The 27,809-nt window shown below is 43.0% G+C and overlaps 1 protein-coding gene across 1 annotated transcript in view; it reads left to right on the top strand.

The window, feature by feature from the left end:
- Positions 1-27,809, top strand: part of LOC122941590 (cadherin-like protein 26) — a 79,657-nt gene that overhangs the window by 10,212 nt on the left and 41,636 nt on the right. The window contains exons 2-3 of the mRNA XM_044298948.1: positions 25,719-25,778; positions 26,594-26,710. Of these exons, the coding sequence (XP_044154883.1) occupies positions 25,719-25,778; positions 26,594-26,710 (177 nt within the window). The remainder of the gene's footprint in view (positions 1-25,718; positions 25,779-26,593; positions 26,711-27,809) is intronic.

Below are 27,809 nucleotides of genomic sequence, written 5' to 3' on the forward strand. Positions count from 1 at the left end.
ATAAAGTACTGGGCGTTACTTGTAGAATTACTCCAAGCAGTGTTATGATTTATCTCAGATTAAGGCTACTTTCACACTAGCGTTAAAGTTTTCCAGTATTGTGTTCCATCATAGGGGCTCAATACCGGAAATAATGCATCAGTTTTATCCTAATGCATTCTGAATAGAAAGCAATACGTTCAGCATGCATCAGGATGTCTTCCGTTCCGTCCCTTTTACGGTATTTGGATGGAGAAAATATTGCAGCATGCTGCAGTATTTTCTCCTGCCAAAATTCTGGAACACTTTCAAATGTATTTATGCCGGATCCGGTACTAAGTGTTCAAGAAATTGCTGTGTTGACGGATCCAGTTTTCCAGTCTGCACATGCGCAGAAATGTGAAAAAATAAATAACGGATCCGTTTTTCGTGATGACACCGGAGACGAATCAGGTATTTCAATCCGCATCCGGAAACAAATGATCTCCGTTTGCATGCGGATCTCCAGGTCTGGAAAGCAGTTCCGACAACGGAACTGCCTGCCCGATTCTTCTAACGCTAGTGTGAAAGTACCCTAAGAGAGCTCTCATGGTTTATATTAGCTTGTCACTACAGCAAAACTATAAAACATCTCCATAAGAGGATTTACACTTGTTAAGCCTCATGCAGACGTCCGTGGAACACGGTCCGTGAGATACCGGATTGGTATTGCAGGACCGCACGGCGTCATTGGTTGCTATGACGCTGTGCGCTTTGTGCCGACGCCGAAGTACAGTAATACACTAGTATGATCTATACGAGTGTATTACTGTACAGCAGCATTGGCACGAAGCGCACGGCATCATAGGAACCAATGACGCCGTGCGCTCCTGCAATCTCAGTCCGGTATCTCACGGACCGTGTTCCACGGACGTCTGCATGAGGCTTTACTGTTATGAGTCAGAACTTTAGAAACTGGCCCTTTCTCTGCCGTGTAGTCTGACAGTTCCGTTTATTTAGATGAGCTGCTCCAACTTAGTGAACTTGAAGCACCTTCAGACATTTTGAGTGACAATGAAAATTACTATAGTTAGGGTTGTAGTCAGATGGGTGCAAACCTCACACTGTACCCTGGTCTGGAAGATGACCTGGAAGTTCCACAACAGCGAGTTTCACGTATTGTACTTGCAGCGTGTGTCAGTGAGAGCACCTGTCCTGACCTCCCAGCACTGCCGGGGTCGCATTGTATTATATTGCTTTATGATGCTATGTAACCCTTAGAGTTCTAGAATGTATTTTATAACACTGACAGAACTGTAAGAGTTACATACCATCATAAATCAGTATAATGCTTTGCAACCCATCAGAGCTGGGAGGTCAGGGCGGGTGCTCTCACTGACACATGCTGCAAGTCTAATGCATGGGCCAAAACCCACTAGCTAGATGTAATATGTTCTTAATTTTACTTCTCATAGAGTACAGTTGTATTATTGTTACATTTTATCTCAGGCTATAATAGGGCTTTCATGGGGCTCTACCTATACCTTTGCATGCCCCATATGATCCTATAAGTATGGATGTCTTATCTGAACATATCCTGTACACAGCATCCAGAGGCTGCATACATACTAGGCAGCACTACAGCCTGTGTGCACTGCCATTGGCCCTAATGAGCCCCAATACGTCACAGGTGGTCAGTAGACAGGGCTTATACAGTATATGGACAACTTTACAAAATTTTGCATGCAAGAACGTGCCTCTTACTGTACATTTGAAGACACACCTTAGCAGGATATACAAAGCAAACAAAACATTATGGCAAATAAAAAGCTTAAGACTTTAAGAAAGGGAAAGGGTAGACTAAGACACAGCATTTTAACATGGCTTATACTGTTTGTTAATGGTGGATATAGCCATGCAGATATTTTGTGAGTCAACAGATTTCTACCTGGCAATGCTTCTGAGCATGCTCACTTCAAGGGACCGTTATGTCATATTATCGCTCTACAGAAATTAATAGTTTAACATGTCTTCTGTCAAAGTGATAATAAATTTGGATTTTCTGGGTAACAACCAATGTGGTGTCCATTGCAGTTCTTATAAATCTGCCAAGTTATTCAGTGACTAATACACTTTTCCAAATATCACTGCATACGTAGGCAGATCAGCAGCTCTCTCGGAAAGCTATATGACAACTACTATAGGAGCTGTACTGTCAGTCATAGTGGTTGTCACCCAGCTGTCTTCCCATCAGGAGCATTGTGCCTGTGTAGTTTGACTCCATAGAAAATAATGAGAAGCTACTGTGCACACATCCGAGTCAAATTCCGATTTGTATAGTATGATGCTTTAAGGGGTTGTCCAAGATAATTACATTGCATACAGAAAAGTCTTTCTGTATGCAGATGGGAAAGAATTCCAAAAGGTTAGCCATCACTGCAGCACGCCACCAATCTGGGCATTATGGCAGAATGAAGGCTCTGCTCAGCAAAAGATACATGAAAGCCCATTGCAATTGACTCTCAGACTGTGAGAAACAAGATTCTCTGGACTGATGAAACCAAGATTTAATCAAGAAATTTGCAAAGATTTTGAGCATTCTTTTTTCACTTTACAAGTGAAACTCGAAAAATTAGAGTATCGTGCAAAAGTCCATTTATTTCAGTAATGCAAATTAAAAGGAATTGCATTAATGCAGCTTAAAATTAGAATTTTGTGAAAAGGTTCAATATTCTAGGCTCAAAGTGTCACACTCTAGTCAGCTAATTAGTCCATACCCCCTGAGCAAAGGGGACCTGAGATTGTGACTGTGGGGTTTCATAAGCGGTAAGCCATAATCATCCAAATTATAACAAATAAAGGCTTGAAACATCTCGCTTTGCATGTAATGAGTCTCATATGTTAGTTTCACCTTTTAAGTTGCATTACTGAAATAAATGAACTTTGCACGATATTTTAATTTTTCGAGTTTCACCTTTATATAGTGAAAACAAGGATAGGTATGTATCTTCTATAGGGCTCATGCACACGACAGTATTCTGCGTTCAGTATACTGGCCGTTTTTTAGTTCAGTATGCGGTACATATACTGAACCATTCCAATGGTTCAGCAAAAAAAACTGAAGTGTCTCCGTGTGCATTCCGTTTCAGTATTTCTGTATTTCCGTACCGTGAAAAGATAGAACATGTCCTATTCTTGTCTGCAAATCACGGTGCTTGGCTCCATTCAAGTCAATGTGTCAGCAAAAAAAAAAAAACAGAACACATACGGAAATGCATCCGTATGTCTTCCGTATCCGTTCCGTTTTTGCTGAACCATCTATTGAAAATGTTATGCCCACCGCAATTTTTTTTATGTAATTACTGTATACTGTTTGTGGCATATGGAAAGTAAACAGAAACACAACGGAAACAAAAAACGGAACAACGGATCCGTAAAAAACGGACCACAAAACACAAAAAAAGCCATATGGTCGTGTGCATGAGCCCATAGGGATATAGAGTGCACAATGATGGGGAAAACAAGCAGCACCACAAACACTGAACCCACGCAGGGGTGATGTGCAGAATGCAGGAATACGGTGTCGGACATGTGCACGGTGCCTGGATTAGTTGTCAGCCCATATGTCTTTAGTCCAACAATAATCTTACAGGTTGCAATGGCGTCTTTGTATTACCAATATAAGAAATTATCTGAATCCAGAAATAAGTGGTTGTCAGGAGAACACAAACTCCAGAAGTCAGAAGATAGCCTAGGTCAAATATCTACAGAATCTACAAGGATATAAAGGTCATACAAAATCCATGGGCTACATTAATGATATACATCAAGAAGACTGTCTAGTAAAGCTGACCGCCACCACTCCCAGTTACCCAGGGTCATTTGGCTACATATGTGTCATATTCTTGAAATTCTTCCATGTCACTGAACTAGCTGCTTGTAAATTCTGTCATTGGTTATATGGGGATTATGCTGATTTGCAATACATTTCATTTGAACTTGTGCTTATACTCAGCAGCCAATCTGAAAATATGCAGCTGCAATGTAAAGCATGAGGAAGTGGCGGAGCAGCTTTTGATAATTAGGAGTTGACATTCCAATTATCCCACCCCAGGCTATGCAGATACCTGATGTATTTGCTCAGAAGTTGGGAGACAGATACCGCTACTGACAACCAGGAACAAGATCTATATATAAGGCTAGTTTTACACTAGAGAACAGCTTGCTGGAGCTCTCTGCATCGGGCATAGCTGGATGTTGCCACAATGCCAGTCAGCCCCATTGACTATGATGGTATCCGATGCAAAAATGCTGGGATTCGGCTGGACAAAAACCTCGGCATGCAACAGGCCTTGCGGTATCGTCTGGTTATGCCGGCGGGAGACATGTAACATAGTTGTAAGAGAAGCCTAATGAGACTTCTTTATTGGTAACAAGGCTGCATAAGGCCTAGTTTTATGCAAGAGAAATTGCATTTTTGGTGCCGTTTGAGGGTAGATACTGTATAAAATACTTTTTACATTGACATTGCTTTATTATTATATTGTTTACACTGTGCATATTTTACACTGAATAACATGATAAATGAGTTGTTTAGATCATTTTGGTTGTGTGGATACGTAATGAGTAAAGTTTTTTTTCCTTTTACTCTGGATAGGTTATCTGTATCTGACTAGTGGTGGTCTGACAAACAAGACCCCTGCTGATCAGCTGTTTGGAGAAGGCTCCAGCGCTCCTGTGGGTGCCATGGCCTTCTCTGTGCTCACCAAGAACAGCGCTGTACATTATATCGCTCTCAGCCCCATTCACTTCAATGGGGCTGGGCGGCTCCTAGGCTACATGGCTCATGATCGCGTCTTAGCTGGCTTAGAAAACGCTGTGAGAAGGATGTGTCAACAATTAGAAGGTCTCAGAAAACCCCTTTACGGAATTCATGTGCGAAATGATTTTATACTTGTGTATTAGCATATTCCTGTATGGTAATACATTATGCTCTGTGTCTCTATAGCACAGGCTGTCCTGTGGTTAACAGCAGGATTACTGAATTTACAGTCCTGGGGTCCTTTCTAGGTCCTCAGTGCTGACTTTACAGGGCTTACCCAACCTCTGATCAGATCATCGGGACCCAGTCAGAGGGGGAAATCCCCTTTGATCATGCTGTGGTCATAGATTGTGGCAGTCAAACAGTTGGGGTTGGACTAAGAGTATATTCCCTAAGAATTGGAGATGTTGGGTACATCCATTCGTAGAGCAGGAGTGCTGAAACAACAAAAGGTGGTCCTTGAGGGGTTGAAAAGAACCTGTCACCACAATATGTAGTACATGTTAGAGAAAGAGACTGCAAGTATACTAAAATTCTAGAAATCAGAAAAGCTACAGTGTTTACAGTCAGTAGAGTGACCAGCAAGCCACAGCTTTACAAGCTCTGCTGCAGGTAAAGGGCTACAACTCAGACACCCATCACATAGATTACATCCAGGCCAGAACAACTCATAGCCTGCATTCCACAGTGGATACATAGAGCTAAAAGTGCCAGCTGTTATCCAGAAATTCAAGGTAGGGGCATCATCAAGATAGCACATCAGAAGTGCAATTAACTGCCACTTTGCCAGTTCCATACCTCATTCTCTGGGGATAGGGATTGCACTGTACAGAACTAATGCTGAGAGTACTACAACTCCTATTTTGCACTAAGTAAAAAGAGACTTTTGTTCTTCTACTTCTTGCCTGATTTCATATACCACCTTTTCATTGCACCGATCCCCAGGGAGCAACAGACTGAAGGTTACACCATTACACATCATCATCAGGACAACTACCACTCCCATCCTGCCCGCAGATTGCATTGCATTTCATGGTGATGCCCAGGAGAGTCTGTTTTCTTTCTACAAACAGCACCTCTCTCGCGCATGGGCTATACCTGGTGTTGCTGCTCAGCCCTATTGACTTGAATAGTGCTAAATTACCAGACTCTGTGTACACAGTTCAGGTTTATTCAGACTATAAACACTAAAGGTGGATTTACAATGTCGGATTGTCAGGCAGATTATCGATAATGAATGCTTGTATGAATGCTCATTCTCGATAATATGCCTGTGTAAAGGATGCCGGATGGACGAGCAAAACACTCGTCTGAAGAACACTCGCATCTGATGAAATCAATCTGTATGGTGACAAGCTATGGCAGATGCTGCCGTCACATTCTTTGTACTATTCAAAGCTATGGCACCAGTCAACGCTCGTCCCCATACAAAAGAAGTGTTTGCTGCGTGTGAATGCAGCTCTTTACCTCCACTAGTGCGCAGACAATTGTCACTAATTGTTTTTCTCAATTAGATATTACAAAAGATACGCCACTTTTTGGCGTATATAAGGCGCATATTTTGTCGCAAAGGCGCATTGCGACGAAATCTGCAACTTTTTCACGCTCACGCCACTATTCCGAGGTGGTGGAAAAAGTGGGTATGGCATGGGAGTGGAAGAGGGTGGGCCGGCTGGCCGGTTTCATTTACCATTTTCTACATCAGTTTATGGGAGTTGGCATAGTTTAAACCATGTCGCACGGCCGGCGGAACCAAGAGTCAAAGTTATGTAGAGGCCCCTGTGTCTCTACATAACTTTGGCGCATCCGCAGCCAGCACAGGGGATTAATTAATGACCCCCTAAATGTTTTACCAAAGTAAGATCAGCCTCAGTTGATATTACAGTGTGTTCTAATGACCAGTAAACGGTTCTTAAAGAAGCACTCCAAGATCATCTTTTATTCTCTGGGATAATGTTAATTGTAATGAAGGTAATCTTCTTACCGGTGGCTGTAGTTGTGAGTTATCCACCTCATTCTGGTCCTTAGCTGTTTCATGTGATAGGGCTTATTCAGATGGCCGTATGCTATCCGCAAAAATGCAGATCCATTTTTTTGCAGATTAGATGCAGGCCTATTCACTTCTATGGGGCCCCTTTCTTCTGTTCTTTGGCTCCGCAAAACAAATAAAACATGTCCTATACTTGTCAGTGAAAATCAGGATGTGGTCCCATTGAAGTCTATAAGTCCGCAAACATGTGGACTGCTATAAAAAAAAATTGCGGACATGCTGAACTGTGCGCAAAAAAAATTGATCCACATTTTTGCGGACAGCATGCGGCTGTCTGAATGAGCCCTTAGTAATACGACACAGCTGAGGACCAGAATGAGTTGGATAACTCACAACTACAGCCAGATGGATGCATGTGCGGTACAGGTTCCATCAGCCCAGTGTGGTTTATTAATGTACAGCGCATGCGCCGATCAAATAGGAGCACGCACTGCCATGAGATTTCAGGGCCAGGCGAGATTACAGCTACCCTGCCTGGCTTGGTCGCTCACGGCGGAGGGGGCATGGCCACAGCATACACTGAGCTAATAAGCATAGCATAAAATAGCTCGTATCTCTGGATTGGTAGAACATATCGACATGGGACAAATGGAGTTAGATTCAGGTGCTCAGCTCTCTTCTACCGTGGCAGCTATGTTCTGACAGATGCCCTTCAAATAATAGCCTTTCCTATTCGTCCCAAACCAGGATCTCTATGACATGGGCTTTTTTTTTTTTTTTATAGCTCAGTTCATGCAAAAAGGCCATGCCCCCCCCCCCCCCCAAACCTGACCCTCCCAAAATAACCGCATCCCACAATGAAGACAATTGGCAAAATGGAAAAGCATCGACCCCTAAAATAAAGGCTACAGACTTCTGAACTAAAAATCAGCAGATCCTCCGCAGCACTGCAATCGTATATCACGTAGATTTTCCATTCAGGTCTCCGCAAAAGATTAGCAGCTACCCTTTTGGCAGCTGAAAGGGCTTGTCTCCATTACAGAGTAGCAAAGAAATAATTAAAAGGGTATTCCTATCTGGTACATTCATGGTATATTGCAGTGACGTAACTAGAAATGACCGGGCCCCTCAGCAAATTTTTGAACAGGCCCCCTCTCTCCTAGCAACTTCTTTGAAACTCCCGACTCCTGTGCAACCCCCACTCCTGAGGCTAGTCAAGATCGCGCCCGGCAGATGCTTCGTCCGTTTCCTATAGTGTCACTTTATATACTGTCATTGTATAATAATGTTGAGGGGGCCCTGCCAGTAAAATCTTTTAGTCCTCCTCCTAGTTGGGCCCCTTCTGAGTTTGGGCCCCAAAGCAGCTGATAACCCTGCTTCCCCTATATTACACCCCTGGCATAGTGGTAGGAAATGCCATAACTGTCTGATAGGTTCAACCTGCTCCTATCTCCAGAACTGGACCTAAAGTGAACAGATCTTATTCACTTCTATGAGGGTTTTAAAAATAGCTGAGCTTTCTGTCAAGGGCTGTAAATGTCCAGCAAACTGCATAAAGAATGAACAGTGCCTAGTAAATTACCCTCTATAAAATCATTCTAAAATGATACTAGATATAACTGAGCCAAGTCTATAAAATTATAATGTTAGATAAACATTATCTTTTCAGGTGAGGGGGGGGGGGGGGGGGGACTGCTTGGAATACCTGTTTTTTGCGGTTTGAGTGGAGTGTTTTTTTTGAGTGGAGAGGTGTTATTTGAACAACATATGGCGGCAGTATTTAGACGTACATTACGGAAATATTGTTTTATCGTCATATGGCAGAATTATTTTAGCTTTGTATAGGAGTAAACCTGAAAACTATATGGAATGGTTCAAATCTGGTCTTCTGTATTTTGTTACCTGTACTTTACTTTTTTTTTTCTTATGGTGAACTCCTGAAAAATACTGAAATGTTATAAGGGAAAATAATCAAATCTACACAACACGTAACCCAAACCCGAACATCTCTGAAGAAGTTCTGGTTTGGGTACCAAACATGCAGATTTTTTCAGTTTTGCACTCGCCTGGAAAAATCGCACATTTTCCAGCGACGCGCCCGCATCTTATCCGGCCCAAATCCATGACACCCATGTGAAAGAGGCCTTAATCAAAAGTATGTGATAACCTACTACTTTTGCTTGAAGATTTTCTGACTTACTATTGATGGCATTATTTAGGCACAACATGGAGGTACTACCATAGTGGTGCACAATGCCTAAATAATGCTGCCCCATTAGTTCACCCATAATATTGTCGTACAGCTGTGAAATAATACAAAATTAAGGCCATACAGCACCCAAATAGTACCGCTGTTGGGCACTGTATGGAGTTAACAGTGACTTATTTGGAAACTGTATGGCATTATCATTGGGTCACTTTGTGGCAGCATCATTTGGGCATTCCGTATCAATAATTTTAAAGAATTGTATAGTAATATTAAATTAGGTTTTTACTATTGCATGGCTTGGCTCAGTGTCCCATATATTTTAAAACCTTAGGAAAATCCCCTGGTGGTCAGGTTTACACCAATGTCACCAATAAAATAATTCTATGGCTTATGTTAGTCCATCTAGACTGTATGGCGGTATGTTTTAATCTATCCAACATAGCAATGTTGAGACAGAAGTAGCTGAACCGACTAGTCCCAATCACACAGGGCAGTAGTGCAGATCTTTTTTGAGCTCTCCAAACCGTACTTACGGACCTTTCTTCACACTCGTCCGCTAGTTCTGACTAGGAGTTTACAAGCAACGCGCTGTTTGTTCACCTTTATGTACCTGCTGCATTTATAGATAAGGTGTTAAACTTTATGCCTTCTAAATTAGAGATGATAAAATGTTTATGGGATGGTGAACGCGGCCTTTGCTGTTTCAGAATTTTGAAAACATGACTGGAGTTTCTCCATTATTTATTTCTGTTCTACAAGTTTGTGCTGGAATCTGTTTGATTTCTGCCCATCCATATGCAAATATTGGCAGCGAAATCCGTTTATCCTAAGAAACAGTTATTATGTTGCAGCGAGTTCTCTTCTCGCCTATTGACGTAGGCTACGTTCCAGTTACCGCTTTGGTTACTAAATTTAGACAATAAATCCAGTAGTCCATATGCAGTAACTTCTGCAACTTGTAGGGCGGTTTCACACTATATTTTTATTTTTTTAAAGCATTTATCTTTTTGGAGCAAAAAAATCCCTGCTGCAGATTTGCCGATAGGAAATATATTTTTTTCCATTTGTTGTAATGATGTTTAAAGAGTAACTAAACTCTTAATGAAGTTTTTGTAAAATGTCCTAAATGCCCTAATAATACTTTTTCTAATATACTTTATTAATGCATTTAGACTTTTAAATAGTTTTCCCTGCCTAAGGCTACTTTCACATGTGCGGCAGAGTAATCCGGCAGGCTGTTCCATCGCTGGAAAAACGTATGCCAACTGATGGCATTCGTTAAAAATGCCTGATCAGTCTGAAAAATGCATTGAAATGCTGGATCCGTCTTTCCAGTGTCATCCGGCAAAACGGATCCGGCATTTATTTTTTTAACCTTATTTTCGGTCCGCGCAGGACGGATTCGGCATTCCGGTATTTTGAATGCCGGATCCGGCACTAATACATTCCTATGGGAAAAATGCCGGATCCGGCATTCAGGCAAGTTTTCCGTTTTTTGGGCTGGAGATAAAACCGCAGCATGCTGCGGTTTTATCTTTCGCCTGATCAGTCAAAAAAACTGAACTGAAGACATCCTGATGCATCCTGAACAGAATGCTGTCCATTCAGAATGCATGGGGATATACCTGATCAGTTCTTTTCCGGCAATGAGCCCTTTTGGAGGAACTCAGTGCGGGAAAAGAAAAACGCAAGTGTGAAAGTACCTTACAGCGCACCTTTCCCTGTGCGCTTAAATCCACTTTTTTCTCCACATCGCTGACTTCTTAGCGGTGTATGGAGTACGGAGTCTACAGTTTGTCAATGGGGCCGCAGCGCATGGAGTATGGGCAGGAGCACACATTGCTGCTCCTGCCTGTGCCCCCCCCCCCAGGTTTATTAAATCCTGGCATAGTACATGGGTACAATGTAACCATGTGCTATGCCATGATTAGCTGAGCGAGCTCCTGCCTGTGCATGCTTTGCTAAGCTAAAAGCTGACATGCAGGACTTTTAGCTTAGCAATGCAGGCACAGGCAGGAGCCCGCTCCGCTCAGCTAATCCTGGCGTGGCAGTTGGTTACACGGTACTCATGTGCTATGCCAGCATTTAATCACTGCGCTGCGGCCCCATTGATAAAGTGCCGAGTCCGTACACCGCTGAGAAGTCAGCGATGTGGAGAAAAATGGATTTTAAGAACACAGGGAATGGTGCGCTTTACGGAGGGAAAACTATTCAAAATTCATTAATAAAGTATATTACAAAAAGTAGTATTAGGGCTTTTAGGACATTTTACAAAAAACATAATTAAAAGTTTAGTTACGGTACTTACTTTAAAGATAGTTTTTTGCTCCCTTGGTGTTTTTTTTTTAATTTATCTTAGCATGCTGTGGGTGTATTTTCACACAGACGTCTCTATAGAAAAAGAAAAACATTTGCAAAATGTTTTGTGACTAAAAAAGGACATGCCCCAAAAAGTTTTTCATGGCGTCCCAAAAAACGACGTAAATTGGCAGTAGCAATACATGACTATGTGTCAGTCATAGGTGTGAGGCTCCTGGGCCACACACCCCTTTCCCCGGTCTTCACTCTTTAACTCCTTGTCTGGCAGAATTTGTGTGATCCAGTAGTCGGTCCAAGGGTCAGGGCAGGCAGATCAAGGTCAGTACGAGGAACAGAGAGCAAGTCAGGCAGCAAAGAGTCAAATCCAGAAACAAGTAGAAGTTGGTACAGAGGCAGGCAAACAAGACTATGGCACACGCTAGTTAACTAGAACCTACTACTCAGACACCTTTCCATAGACAAAGGTGCCCCAAGGTGGCCAGACATAGGCTGAGAAAGATTAAGATGCACATGCACTGGCTCTTTAAAAGCCAGATGGGGCACGCATCTGCCCTACAAGCAGTGAGAGGCTGACCAGGTAAAAGACAGGCCTTATAGTGATTGGTGACTAGGCATCGGTAGCTTTTTATTAGGGCCCAGGCTAACCTTCTATGAGTTAAAGTAGTGATCATGAGGCAGACTATTTTCTGAGGCTACTTTCACACTTGCGCTTTCCCTTTCCACTATTGAGATCCGCCAGCGCTTAAGTTTTGTCCCCATTCATTTTCAATGGAGATAAAACTGAACTGAACAAAAGGAATGCATTCTGGTTCCGTTTGGTTGGGTCTGCAAGCAGTGTTTTTCTGTCCGGCATGGAATGCGGAGCAAGACACATAAGTCAAGTCAATGTTTTTCGGACACAGAAGAAAATGGATCTGTTTCCCACTGACTTACAATGATTTTAGTGTCGGATCCGTCATGGCCATTTTAGAGATAATACAACCGGATCCATTCATAACGGATGCAGCCGGTTGTATTATCATGAAGGAAGCTTTTTTCTGATCCATAACAGATCCAGCAGAAATGCAGATGTGAAAGTAGTCTGAGATAGACTTTAGAGGTAAGGTCCTTTCAATCATGCTAGTATGGAAAGTTAAAATCTAGATATATTGTCAAGGAATGTTCTTGATAGTGTCTGTAAATTTGAAAGCTCTGTATATCTTTGCAACCATTTTAGCAATTAACTAAAATAAAATTAAAGGGACACGTCCATCACTTTATCACTTAGTAACAGCCCAGATGTAAATATTATATGCAATTATTTATAAACCAAAAGGGTGGATGGTTCTCTAGATATAATTTCTTTTAAATCAACTCTGTGTCTTCTACTTCCTGTTCTGACTCTTTAACTTCTTCTTCTTTGTTTGTCCTTTTGAGCCCCCCCCCCCTTCCTGCAATGCTTTTCTGTGGGCATCCTTATCTAAGCCTATCAAGAGAAAAATAGAAATGTCCTACTGTTATCCCAATTCTACACCGACTTTTGACATAAGGATTGCTTTGCAGATAACTGAAAATAATTTACCCGTCTATAAGGAGGTCTTTTAATGGTGCTGATTAGTACAGAAGAATAATATTTAGCATTTAATTTTTAATGGTATAGTAAAACAAAAACAGCCCTGTTTTGATAGAAATGTTCTTTTAATCATCTTTAGAAATAGTCTTGGTTAAAAAAAAATTCAACCCTTTGTGTATACAGCTCCTATACAGACCTGTTTGTCTGGTTGCTTACAGACAACAGACAAACCCTGCGCAGTCTGATCCTGCGGTTGTGTACTTCTGCATTATGTCACTACCTCCACCTTATCAAAATCGATAACTTCAGCCAAAGTCGTTAGTTCACAAAGATCTCTCTGTGAAAGAATGTTCTATAGCAGGGATCAGCAACCTTCGGCCCTCTAGCTGCTGTGAAACTACAATTCCCAGCATGCAAACTCACTGTTTTTGTAACTCCCAAAGAAGTGAAAGGAGGAATCTAGGAGTTGTAGTTCCAGAACAGCTGGAGTGTCAGAGGTTGCTGAAGCCTGTTTTATAGTGTTCTCAGAAAGATTGATTGTTCTGTGCTTGATATTATTGAACATGTATGGCCAGCCTTAACAACTGTAATGGCCAGTATGGACTAAAAGGCTGTGTTATTGATTGTCCATCAACCACCAGCCTGCTTCTGGTTCAACCGCCAGCCTGCTTCTATCTAATGTGTATGGCCAACATAACACATGACTGCAAGACCGACTACATGAAGGGCTTTTTGTAGTCTGTAACCATGGTGAAACATAGGTCTGTAAAGGAGCTGTGCACATTTAACAGTGGTACGCTATTTAGGGCTCGTTCACACAAAGTTTTTTGCTTTCCGTATACGGCCCATTTTTTGCGTTCCGTATACGGAACCATTCATTTCAATAATTCCGAAAAAAAAATATATATATGTTTCCGTTTCTATATTTCCATTTTTCCGTTCTGTTGAAAGATAGAACATGTCCTATTATTGCCTGCAAATTACGTTCCATGGCTCTATTCAAGTCAATGGGTCCGCCAAGAAAAACTGAACACATACGGAACGTACTCCATATGTCTGCCGTATCCGTTTTTGCGGAACCATTTATTGAAAATGTTATGCCCAGACCAATTTTTTCTTTGTAATTACTGTATACTGTATATGCCATATGGAAAAATGTAACGGAACCAAAACACTACTGAAAAAAATCTAGTTTTTATGTGAAACATATATTTTTTTAATTTTTGGTGGTTATTTTAATAATTCCAAATATATTTCCATCAATATTTAAAAGAGTCCTAAAATCCTTCACTTTTCGCATTGGTCACTAAGCCTAATTATAGGTGCCACTTCTTGGTCTGTACGGATCACTTTTCTACAGTGATCTTCTTACAGGCAGGATTAGAAGGACAGATATCACCTACTGTATATGCACTCCTCAAAATTGAAATTAGAACACCAAGAAGGAAAAGTTGTGGAATTCTGAAAATCATGGGAACAATAGACATATTAATGAAATGCAAATGATAAAACATGGAGTGCCACATGCAGAAATACATGCACCTTCACACCTTGGCATGCTATCAATGAGGTTATTATTGGTTGTCTGAGGAATGTTCTGCAATGCTGAATGCACTTCGGCACGCAAATCGGCAAGATCCGCTGCTGGCAGCTCCCTTTGTAATTGCCAACCAATGATGTGCCAAATGTGTTCGATGGGAGACAGGTCTGGAGGCACTGCAGGCCATGGGAGCATGTTTAAGCCAGAGAGACTGCTCACACTAGCAGGCGCAACATGCAACCTGGCGTTGTCCTGTTGAAATAAGGCTCCTTGGAAACTTGAAGAGCTTGAGAAAAGGGCATACCACTGGTTCCACAATGGAATCAATGTAAAGTTGAGCCATTAGTGTACCTAAAATGAAGACTAAAGCGATTCGGCTACTGTACATTATGTCACCCCATACCATAATCCCAGGGGCAGGATCTGTGTTCACTTGTGAAGTCCTTTTCATGATGTTGCTCCAGACCATTGCATCCAAGGCAAAAGTGGGACTCATTGCTGAAGATGATAAAGCTCCATTCTAGCCTCCACTGCCATGTGGCTGTGCGCCATGATAGTTTTTAAGAGCAGTGGTGTGAGGTCAATGGAACATTTATAGCTGATGTCTGGCTCTTAGCCCAATGTGGTGCAGAAACTTCTGATGGTTTGGGTAGACACTGTTACCGCCCTAGCCTTGGGATGTGACATCCAATCTCACTTGCAGTACAGAATGGATAACTACACACCAATTTTTTTTTTTATCTTGACCATGGAGAGGGTTGTCTCTGTGCTCCTCTTGCTGTCATTCCAGTCCATCATTGTTCTCCCAATCACTGGGACATTCAACATTGAACAGTACTGACATCTATGCCTAGGTGCATAGCGATCTGCCCGAGTGATAAACTAAGGACTTTCAGTACAAGGATTCTGTCCTTCTAAAATTGCGACAACTGAGAGGGACAATTTTGCGATAACTGGTACATTGATGAACAAGAGGCATCACACAGTATTCCCACACGACTTGATTTTTGAGGCTTAAAAAAAAAAGGCTAAAAAAAACCTTGCTTTCAATCTGGCTTTTATGCCCTTCCCACGTGCCACAGATTGGGGCTAGGCAGTGTAGGCACTAAAATGTTATCATTTGCAGATACCTCTTACTTCCTATTACAGTCCTTCTTGGTGTTGCAGTTTCAGTGTTGAGGTGTGTAAATAGATCTACCTTTCACAATTGGTGATATCAAACCTTATCTACTCCCTCTTGACATCTGCACATGTCCCCGAGTCAGGTCCTGTCCATTCTGTCTGTGGACCATGATGACTGAAAACCATATCTCTAAAAGCTGTTAACAACTGCTCAGGCAAAATGGCCGCATTCATAAGAATCTATGAACAGAAAATAAAAAACTTATTAAGGCTAGTTTCCCACTAGCGTTAGATATCTCTGAGATGTCTGGCTCTTGCACTGCTGGACACCCACCGGCCCCATTAACTATAATGGGGACTGGTGGAGCTCTGTCCGCAACCCGGCCAACATGCCAATTCTCAGACGGACGAAAACCACTGCATTCAGCGGTTTTCGTCCGTCCGATTCGCTGCATATTAGCCGGGTTGTGGACGGATCTCCGCTGGTCCGCATTATAGTGAATGGGGCCAGACAGCTATGCGGTAACTTAAAGCAATGCAGAGAGATCCAGCCTGCCGGATCTAGAAGCGCTAGTGTGAAACTAGCCTAAAAAGAAGGGGCTATGTCTCACTATGTGGTTTTAACTGGCAGGAAAAATTATAGGTGACACATTTCTTTTAAATGGGAAAACTGGGCGTGCATGTGGAAGTGATCTGACACAATGGTACAGTACATGTCTCATGCATCTGACTTTGATATCATTCATGAAGATGCAGGTTGCGTCTGAATTTCCATCCTACCCCTTTCCATTCATAAACATGTCTTTCCAGCGAAGTCAGCCATTGTCATACGGTTGACCCAATTAGTGTGATTTCAGGGGAAGGGTGTGTCCTGTTTTGGGGATTATACCCAATTATGTGTATTTATATTTAAGTTTGACTTTTCCTTGCACCCCATCCATTATCAGATGTTGCTTATAATGGACCATCCTTTAAACGGGAAAGTGAATTGGGTCAATTTTATGACATATGATTGAAAGGCTGAGAATAAGTTTTCAAGTGAGGCGGATATAACTATCAGTCTATATTGATGTTTAGCACGAATACCCATCAGTAGGGTTAATCCTGTAATGACGAGACATTGAAAAATTTCCCTCATGGTCATAAGAACAGTGTAAAAATATTTTCATAGTTCTTAAATGACCTGAAGAAGGCATCATCCCCAGCCATAATTATAGGTTTGCTTCCTATCAACCATGATTTATAAACCGGAGTGCGTCTTACTTCCATCGACGTGACAGGGTGTCAGGGCCCCATGGAGCCCTTATACATGTCTTCACCTTGAGCTTTGGACTGTATAGGTTGCCTGAGCCACCCAACAAGTGACTGAGGGTCATGTACTGACATTCTATGCCAATTTTTTGTATAAAAAAAGTCCCAAATTCTCTGTCGTAGATGCCACTTTACAAAAAAGAGTGAGGTTTGGGTGCGCAGTCCACAGCCCGACTCATTTAAAGTGAATACGTCATCAGAAGATGGCCTATTGTTTAATTTACATTTTTTGTTGTTTAACATATACAGTACAGACCAAAAGTTTGGACACACCTTCTCATTCAAAGAGTTTTCTTTATTTTCATGACTATGAAAATTGTAGATTCACACTGAAGGCATCAAAACTATGAATTAACACATGTCCAAACTGGTCCAAGGTATGAGTTGAGCAGTTGCTCGTAGGAACCAATCACTTTGCTGCATTCAAAAGGTGAATTCTAATTGGTTGCTATGAGTCACTTTTCTCTTGCGCCATTTGATAAATATCCATACATGTAGTTGCCGGTATCTATAATGCTTTTTATAGATATTCGCTATCTGTTGAAAAGGGTGTGGGGTGTATATACAATAAAGGGAGATCATGAAGCCATTATGGGGCCCCAGGAGAGAAGGGCCCAGAACATGTTGGCTGCATGCCTTATTTTAATGGGTGGTAAGAACCTGTCATGGGATGCCATCCATAGGCCTTATATTAGCTATCACGGGTGTAGGCCAAAACAAACAAGCCCCAGGGTGATTAGTTACAGGGGCGTAGCTAAAGGCGCATGTGCCCTGGTGTAAGAGTTTAGGCTACTTTCACACTTGCGTTCGGAGCGGATCCGTCTGGTGTCTGCACAGACGGATCGGCACCTATAATGCAAACGCTTAGATCCGTTCAGAACGGATCCGTTTGCATTACCATGAACACCAAAAATTTGTTCATGATAGTGCAAACGGATCCGTTTTGACTTTACATTGAAAGTCAATGGGGGACGGATCCGTTTGAAAATTGAGCCATACTGTGTCAACTTCAAACGGATCCGTCCCCATTGACTTAGATTGTAAGTCTGGACGGATCCGTTTGCCTCCGCACGGCCAGGCAGACATCCGAACGCTGCAAGCAGCGTTCGGGTGTGTCCGCCTGCTGAGCGGAGCGGAGGACAAACGGTGCCAGACTGATGCATTCTGAGCGGATCCGCATCCACTCAGAATGCATTGGGGCAGTACGGATCCGTTCGGGGCCGCTTGTGAGAGCCTTCAAACGGAACTCACAAGCGGAACCCCGAACGCAAGTGTGAAAGTAGCCTTAGCTTGGCCCCCCCTCCCCTCAGTGCTTTGTGGCTAAGGGCAGGGGAGCACATAACCTTCCTGCTGTTTGAGGCAAAAATTGAAACTGCACCACTCCCCCCAATGCTAAATTCTTGACCTTACCCCTTCCCCCCCCAGCCAGAGATGCGACTTGACCAGCGTGCACTTTCTATAATACTGATGTCTTTTTATGCCGCACATGGGTCTTTGGACCCCTCAGGCTCCTGGGCCCAGTAGTGACTGCTACCTCTGCACCTCATAACTCTCCAAATGATTGGTTTGCATAAAAAGACCATTACTCCCTCCTCCCTATTCAGTAGGAGACCATTTATGTGTATGGGGGGGATCTGAAATATCTATTGACCAATGTCTGAATGAAAACTATGGCCATTCCCCAGTGTTGTGCCTGTGAAGCAGTAGAGGCAAATACTGTATTAGACTATCGTCTATGGCCTATTCATTTTTTAGGTAGAGATAAAATACCACACTTAACCACCTCAGCTCCCTTAGCTTAAACACCCTTAATGACCAGACCACTTTTTACAATTCTGCACTACACTACTTTCACCGTTTATTGCTCGGTCATACAACTTCCCACCCATATGAATTTTACCTCCTTTTCTTCTCACTAATAGAGCTTTCATTTGGTGGTATTTCATTGCTGCTGACATTTTTGCAAAAAATGACATTTTTCACTTTCAGTTGTAATTTTTTTTTAAAAATATACATTTCTATATAAATTTTTATCTAAATTTATTGTTCTACATGTCTTTGATAAAAATAAAAAAAATTTGGGGTAAAAAAAAAGTTTACAAACTATGGTACAAAAATGTGAATTTCCGCTTTTTGAAGCAGCTCTGACTTTCTGAGCACCTGTCATGTTTCCTGAGGTTCTACAATGCCCAGACAGTAGAAAAACTCCACAAATGACCCCATTTCGGAAAGTAGACACCCTAAGGTATTCGCTGATGGGCATAGTGAGTTATTTTTTGTCACAAGTTAGCGGAAAATAATGTTTTTTTTTTTTTTACAAAGTCTCATATTCCACTAACTTGTGACAAAAAATAAAAACTTCCATGAACTCAGTATGCCCATAACAAAATACCTTGGGGTGTCTTCTTTCCAAAATGGGGTCACTTGTGGGGTAGTTATACTGCCCTGGCATTTTAGGGGCCCTAATTCGTGAGAAGTAGTTTGAAATCAAAATGTGTAAAAAATGCCCTGTGAAATCCTAAAGGTGCTCTTTGGAATGTGGGCCCCTTTGCCCACCTAGGCTGCAAAAAAGTATCACACATGTGGTATCGCTGTACTCGGGAGACGTCGGGCAATGTGTTTTTTGGGGTGTCTTTTTACACATACCCATGCTGGGTGAGATAAATATCTCTGTCAAATGACAACTTTGTATAAAAAAATGGGAAAAGTTGTCTTTTAGAGAGATATTTCTCTCACTCAGCATAGGTATATGTAAAAAGACACCCCAAAACACATTCCCCAACTTCTCCTGAGTACAGGGTTACGACATGTGACACTTTTTTGCAGCCTAGATGCGCAAAGGGGCCCAAATTCCTTTAAGGAGGGCATTTTTAGACATTTGGAACCCAGACTTCTTCTCACGCTTTAGGGCCCCTAAAATGCCAGGGCAGTATAAATACCCCACATGTGACCCCATTTTAGAAAGAAGACACCCCAAGGTATTCAATGAGGGGCATGGCGAATTCATCGAATTTTTTTTTTTTTTTTTTTTTTTGGCACAAGTTAGCGGAAATTGATTTTATTTTGTCTCCCTTTCCGCTAACTTGGGACAAAAAGTTCAATCTTTCATGGACTCCATATACCCCTCAGCGAATACCTTGGGGTGTCTTCTTTCCGAAATGGGGTCACATGTGGGATATTTATACTGCCATGGCATTTTAGGGGCCCTAAAGTGTGAGAAGTCTGGAATATAAATGTCTAAAAAATTTCGTGAGGGGTATGGTGAGTTCATGTGAGATTTTATTTTTTGTCACAAGTTGGTGGAATATGAGGCTTTGTAAGACAAAACAAAAAAAAAAAAAAAATCTATTTCCGCTAACTTGTTCCAAAAAAATGTCTGAATGGAGCCTTACAGGGGGGTGATCAATGACCGGGGGGGTGATCAGGGAGTCTATATGGGGCTCCATTCAGACATCCATATGTGTTTTGCGGATCCGATCCATGGATCCGTAAAACACATACAGACGTCTGAATGGAGCCTTACAGGGGGGTGATCAATGACAGGGGGGTGATCATGGAGTCTATATGGGGTGATCACCCCCCTGTCATTGATCACCCCCCTGTAAGGCTCCATTCAGACGTCCGTATGTGTTTTGAGGATCCGCGGATCCATGGATTGGATCCGCAAAACACATATGGGCGCCTGAATGGAGCCTTACATGGGGGTGATCAATGACAGGGGGGTGATCAGGGAGTCTATTTGGGGTGATCACCCCCCCTGTCATTGATCAACTCCCCCTGTAAGGCTCCATTCAGACGTCCGTATGTGTTTTGTGGATCCACAAAACACGGACACCGTGGATCCGCAAAACACATTCGGACGTCTGAATGGAGCCTTCCAGGGGGGTAATCAATGACAGGGGGCAGATCAGGGGGTTAATAAGTGACGGGGGGGGGTGTAGTGTAGTGATGTTTGGTGCTACTTTACAGAGCTGCCTGTGTCCTCTGGTGGTCGATCCAAGCAAAAGGGACCACCGGAGGACCAGGTAGCAGGTATATTAGACGCGGTTATCAAAACAGCATCTAATATACTTTTTAGGGGTTAAAAAAAAAAATTGCATCTACAGCCTGCCAGCGAACGATCGCCGCTGGCAGGCTGTAGATCAGCTAGTTTACCTGCACTTCCTGTGAACGAGCGCGCCTGTGTGCGTTCACAGGAAATCTTGCGTCTCGCGAGATGACGCCCCGGCGCGTCCAGGAGGAATAACAGGGCCGGCGCAAAGACGCAATCCTGCGTACGGCGGTCCTGTAGTGGTTAAAGGGGTATCCATAGGATAGGGGATAACTATCAAATCGGAGGGGGTCCTACTGCAAGGACCCCTACCATTAATGTGAATGGGGGCCCTGTATGCCCTGCAGCCTCCCTGAAAAGAACGGAGCAGCTGGTCACACATGGATTTTTATGGAGTACAGCGCTCCACTATCTCTGGAATTCCCATAGAAACGAATGGAGCAGCTGCACGTATGCCTGACCGGCCGTTCTGTACTTTTTCAAGGGGGCTGCAGGGGGTACGGGCCTTCTTTCACTTGATCAGTGGAGGTCCCAGCAGGTAGGATCTGATAGTTATCCCCTATCCATAAATTTAACCAACTGGAATACCCCTTTAAGGTGCATTTACACGGCGCAATTGTGGGCCCGATTATCGGGAACTAATTTTATCATGAACGCCCGTTTCTCCTCATAGGCCATGTAACAGTGCTGCCACTCATCCAATGAACAGGCAGAATTCTGGTTCATCAGGTGAATTAATAGTTCATTAAGGCTACGTGCACACGAACGTTGTTTATTTCCGTGTCTGTTCCTTTTTTTTTTTTTTTTTTGCGGATAGGATAGAAGCAATGAATCTGCAGTAGAGGCGATCTCTGCATGTAAATGCAGCTTTTACTTCCACTGCTGAGCAGGCAATTATCAAGAAGAATCGACGCCTTCCCGATAATTTCCTGCTCAGTCAGCGCATGTAAATACACCTTTACACATAGATGTCCCAAGTGTCTGGATTTCAGAGGGACAGTGTTCCTATTGTCATTGTGGACTGACCTTGTGTTATCATCTCCTGTGGGACTCCCACTGTGAGAACCCACATGGCGCTCAATGGCACATTGTCACGGCAGGCAGTGACCCGGGGAGGGAATGTCTTTGTTGCTAATGTTATTGTAGCTTTTTTGTGAACATAAACTGAGGACAATAAAGCCTCGGGAGAGAGTTGTGAAGAGAAAAGGTGCATTCACACTGCAGACATGTACGTTTCCTGGGAAAGCTCCTGCAGTGTACAGCACAACTATACAGAGGACTTGGAATGGCCTTTTGGCCTCCAGCAGATTTTTTTTGTGCAAAACAGAATAGCAGAGTTAACTATTCTTCTATACAGAGGCTTCCAGTAAAATACACATACCCTGTACTGTGCAGTATACACGGAAGCCTATGCAGAGAGTAGCTGTATGCATACAACATGCAGGACCCTTCCTTCCCCTAACTTCTGCTGTTCAGGGAGAGTCTGGGGGCTCCCATTCAGCTTGTTCGGCCAACACGTGTATTGTATGTGTATGTTCCAATTCCTGACGTGTCTGTTTTTGTAAATACGCATATTCCGCCTAAAATAATAATTCTGGAGCATCTTTTCTTATAACGCTAAGTCGTGCCCTTCCTTTGTTATTCCCTCTAGAAACGTAAGTATGACTTGCCTACTGGGTGTTACTAGTTCCCTGGATAAAGCGGTGTCCCTATACAGTCCGACACTATCGGCGCTGAATAGGCAGTGTCACAGTGATATGATTAATACACGCCTGCCTGGCAACACCCAGTTGTCAATTTATTCATACATTTCTAGGAACAATAACAGAGGAACTGCACAACATAGAGTACTTAGGCTGCCTTCACATACTGTATATGCAATGTACTTTCCGGTTTTGAGGTCCGGCAGAGAATTTCAAAACTGGAGGAAAATGCTTCAGTTTTGTTCCCACTCGTTGTCAATGGTGACAGAACTAAACGAACCGGAATGGAGTGCACCAGAATGCATTCCGTTCCGGTTTGTTGCATTCTGTGACCGGACACAAAAACCACTGCAAACTGCGGTTTTGTGCCCGGTTTGTGAAACTGAAGATGCCAGATCTGGCACTAAAAACAATAGTCAATGGTCCCGGATCCTATTTTTTCGGACAGGACACCAGACCGATACAACGAATGTAGAACGAATGTAGCCGGTTGTATTAAATCAAACTGAAGTGTTTTCCTCCAGTCCAGATCCCCTGCCGGATCTCAAAACCGGAAAGAAAATCGCACATGTGAAAGTATGCGGTCCGCAAATCGTGGATCTGAAAAACACGGATTCTGGCTGTACGCATGGCACCATTTTTTAAAATACTGTAGAAATGTCCTAACTTTGTCTGCAAAAAGGACAAGAATAGGACATGTTCTATCTTTTTTTTCAGGGCAACGCAGCGGCTATAACGATGCGTACAGCGCAACTTTTGCAGCCCCCAATAAAATAAATAGGTCCACATCCAATCCGCATACGGTCGTGTGCATGAGCCCTTAAAGTGTGATATCATCCACTCGCCTTTAAACCTTGTCTTTTTGGACATTTCTAATTATAGCCAAGTTCACATTTTGCAGGAGAGAAAACGAAAATCTTTTTGGCCCTCTTTGTTTGGATGTTATTTTTTTCTTTTTTTGACTACGTATAAAGAAATGTGTAGAGATGTATCCAAATGTAAACACAGCCCATAAGGAGATGTCTGAGAAAATACTTGGACGAATGTCCTGAAGGGCAATTGCCTGCTCGTCAGTGGAGGAGAAAGCTGCATTTACATGGAGCAATCCCCTCCACAGTATGAGGAGGAGTGATCACTAATGCCATCGCTCGTCCCCATACAGACTCCTTATTTGCCAGCAGCCGAGGCTGTTTAGAAGCGCGGTCTGCTGCCGGCAAACTACGATTTATGTGTCCGCACCCACAATCTATTACCAGATGAATGAGCGTTTCGTCCGAACGCTCGTTAGCGATAATCTGCCGGAATATTGGGCGATGTAAGGGCTCATGTGCTGGCCGGGCCCGCGCTGCGGACCGCAAATTGCACGGGCACCGACTGTGGGGCAGCTGCATGCGGATGGCGGACCCATTCACTTGAATGGGGTCCCCGGTCTGCACCGCAAAAAAGTAGTGCATGCACAATTTTTTCGCGGTGCCGTGACACAGCCAGAAACACCACGGAAGCACTCCGTAGTGCTTCCGTGGGGTGCCGATCCGTGCTTTCGCACTGCATCTCCTGGTTCGCGGACCTATTCAAGTGAATGGGTCCGCATCCGTGATGCAGGGTGCACACGGCCGGTGCCCCGTGTATTGCAGACCAGCCATATGCGGGCCGCAAAACGGCCACGGCGGGGCAATGGTGGTGTGCATGAGCTCCAAAGAAGATTTTGTCCCGATTGAACAGAGACAATCTATTGTATGTGCTTACCTAATACAAATCCATGGGAGATATCTTAGGGTTAGCTTCCAATTGCTTGCACCTACTGTATTCTGAATAGGGTTTTTTCACAAGACTAAGCAGGCGTGTGAACGTCCCCTGAAGGCTCTTACTCCCATACTCGGTCACCTCTCTTCTGACAATGGTAGAGAAGTGATCCCCTTGTTCAGGAGATTGACGTAAACGGCTGCCAGAGATATTTCGATCTCATATCTTTTTTTTATGTTTCTTTTTTCTTTTTTTTCTTGCCAAAGCCAGAAATGAGTTGGAAGGGAATGAGAAATATGTGGCCAGGGCTAAATATGTCGCACGACATTTGTAGTAATGATAGTCTATGGTGTCACACTGAGAAATTCTGCAACTGCGACACAACAGTCGCAATAATCGATCCAAGCTGGATTTTTGAGCGACTGTGACAGTGGTTTTGTGCGACACCCTGGACTTGCATTGCAGTAAATGTTGTGTGACATATGTCGCAATGTGGATGTACCCCTAAAGCAGGGATGGCCAACCTGCAGCTCCCCAGCTGTTGTAAAACTACAACTCCCACCATGCCCTGCTGATGGCTGTAGGCAGCGTGGGCATGCTGGGAGTTGTAGTTTTGCAACAATCCCTGCCCTAAAGGAAGAACTTACAGTTCTCCACTTCTGGCTTCATCAAAAACTACCACAAAAAGTGGCGTGTGACACCAGCCATAAAATGTTTTGTCCAGGATAAGAAGAATATGCCTGCTTTCTTCAGGAAACAGCACCACCCCTGTCTTTAGGTTGTGTCTGGTATTGCAGCTCAGATGCTTAGTGAATGGGACTAATCTGAAATACCACAGACAACCAATGGACAAGTGTGGTGCTGTTTTGATAGAAAGCAGCCATGTTGTAGAACCCAATTCCACCCTACATCAAAGATACACCTTGTATTAATATCAGTGCAGTATTATTGCCCCTAGAGCTGCAACATTTCCTCCCACCTAAATATACTGGAAGTCCTTGAGTGATCCCTCCTAGAACAAGGATATTCAGTTGCTTCTTTGCTATATATGTGTTTGGGAAAGCTAGGGGTCGACCAGTATGGCGGCTTCATCATGGCACCTTTAGAGTCATCATATGGAATTTTTATAGAAAAGTGTATCCATCACTATAAGGGGCTATTCGTGAATCTTGGAAAGTTGTGTGACAAACTCTGGGGAGTCTGAAGATCTCAAATGTGTCATAGTAAGCGGTAACCCCTCCTCCACTATTTGTAAGATATATGATATGCTCCTAAATATGAGGCTCATGTAATGAGAAGACTGGACATAACTTGTTCTAAACGTGAATGTGCAGAATATTGGGTTATTCTAGAGCTGACTTTTGTAATTGACTTCTGCTCTGATTCTCTGTTTATTAGCAGGTGGTCGCGGCCCTGAGAGAGCGGCCAAAGAGAGCGGCTCAGAGACACACAGACCAGGTATGTAGCTACGTGGTAAATAAGTAACGTATATTACTGGGTGGGATTTAGAGGCTAATGACAGACACAACCGCACCTAGATTAACCATTACATGGATTCTATCTGTCCATCCGTCTATCTGTCTATCTCAGATCTATCTATCTATCTATCTATCTCATATATCTCATATATCTATCTATCTCCTATTTCTATCTATCTATCTCTCATGTCCTATCTATCTGTCTTTCTCAGATCTATCTATCTATCATCTTTCTCAGATCTGTCTATCTCCATCTAATGATAATCTGTACAATCTGCAGTCTGAGTAGAAAACCTTATAGTCCTCTGTTTGCACTACAGCTATTGCATCCAATTTTACAGGAACCATAAGGAATTTGAAAGATCTCCTTGACTTAGGATATATTCCTACATGGCTGATTTGTTGCCGAAATTTCTGTGTATGTCCCATCCACATGAATCCTTGTGCATGTTAAAAAAAAAAACACATGAATTGAGTTGATTTTTTTGTCACAGAAATATCTGCAACAAATCTGTTGTATGTGAGTACACCCTTATAATAGGTCTGACAGGTTTCCAAGAATGACTATTAACACCACATGTACCATGTTTAGCACCTAACTGTATTCATTAGAAGTTGCCACCCAATAGTCTCTGCCCACAGACAATAAAAGTATCTGATGATGTTCAGTACCCTGGACGTCTGCAGCAAATGATCAAAGAGCTGCAAGTAAGAGCGCCACCTAGTGTTTACCTAGCAGTAGCTTAAAGGATTCCTGTCCTGCAAAACTAATGAGTTGTTATTCATTGTATCCAGCATGTAGATACACTAGACGGCCTCCGTCCACTACGACGTTCAAAGAGAAGATGGGTCCTGACGACCATAGTCCTGGAAGAGAACGACCATGGACCCTTTCCAAAATATGCTGGAGATGTAAGAATCAGACTGATCTGAGCTCATCTAACTTTTTAATATACACCACTACCCACAAAAAGTTAGGGATATTTGGCTTGTGGGTGAAATTTCAGGATGATCCTAGAATGCACTGTAACCTTTAGAGGTGGACTTAGGCCCCTTTCACACGGGCGAGTTTTCCGTGCGGGTGCGATCCGTGCGGCGAACGTATGGCACCCGCACTAAATCCTGACCCATTCATTTCTATGGGGCTGTGCACATGAGCGATGTTTTTAACGCATCACTTGTGCGTTCAGTTGAAATCGCAGCATGCTCTATATTTTCCGATTTTGACGTGACGCAGGCCCCATAGAAATGAATGGGGTGTGTGAAAATCGGATGGCATCCGCAAGCAAGTACGGATGCCGTGCGATTTGCACGCATGGTTGCTAGGAGACCATCGGGATGGAGACCTGATCATTATTATTTTCCCTTATAACATGGTTATAAGGGAAAATAATAGCATTCTGAATACAGAATGCATAGTAAACCAGCGCTAGAGGGGTTAAAAAAAAATAAAAAATAATTTAACTCACCTTAGTCCACTTGCTCGCGAAGCCCGGCATCTCCTTGTGTCTCCGCTGCTGATGAACAGGACCTGGGGTGAGCTACTCCATTAAATAGAGCTTAAGGACCTTCGATGACGTCACTCCAGTCATCACATGATCTTTTACCATGGTGAATCACCATGGTAAAAGATCATGTGACGTACCATGTGATGACCGGAGTGACGTCATCGAAGGTCCTTAACCTGTATTTAATGGAGTAGCTCACCCCAGGTCCTGTTCATCAGCAGCGGAGACGCAAGGAGATGCCAGCTTCGCGAGCAAGTGGACTAAGGTGAGTTAAATTTTTTTTAATTTTTTTTTAACCCCTCTAGCGCTGGTTTACTATGCATTCTGTATTCAGAATGCTATTATTTTCCCTTATAACCATGTTATAAGGGAAAATAATACAATCTTCAGAACATCAATCCCAAGCCCGAACTTCTATGAAGAAGTTCGGGTTTGGGTACCAAACATGCGCGATTTTTCTCACGCGAGTGCAACGCATGACAATGTTTTGCACTTGCGCAGAA

Source organism: Bufo gargarizans, chromosome 6 (genome assembly GCF_014858855.1).
Source record: "Bufo gargarizans isolate SCDJY-AF-19 chromosome 6, ASM1485885v1, whole genome shotgun sequence".
NCBI lineage: Eukaryota > Metazoa > Chordata > Amphibia > Anura > Bufonidae > Bufo > Bufo gargarizans.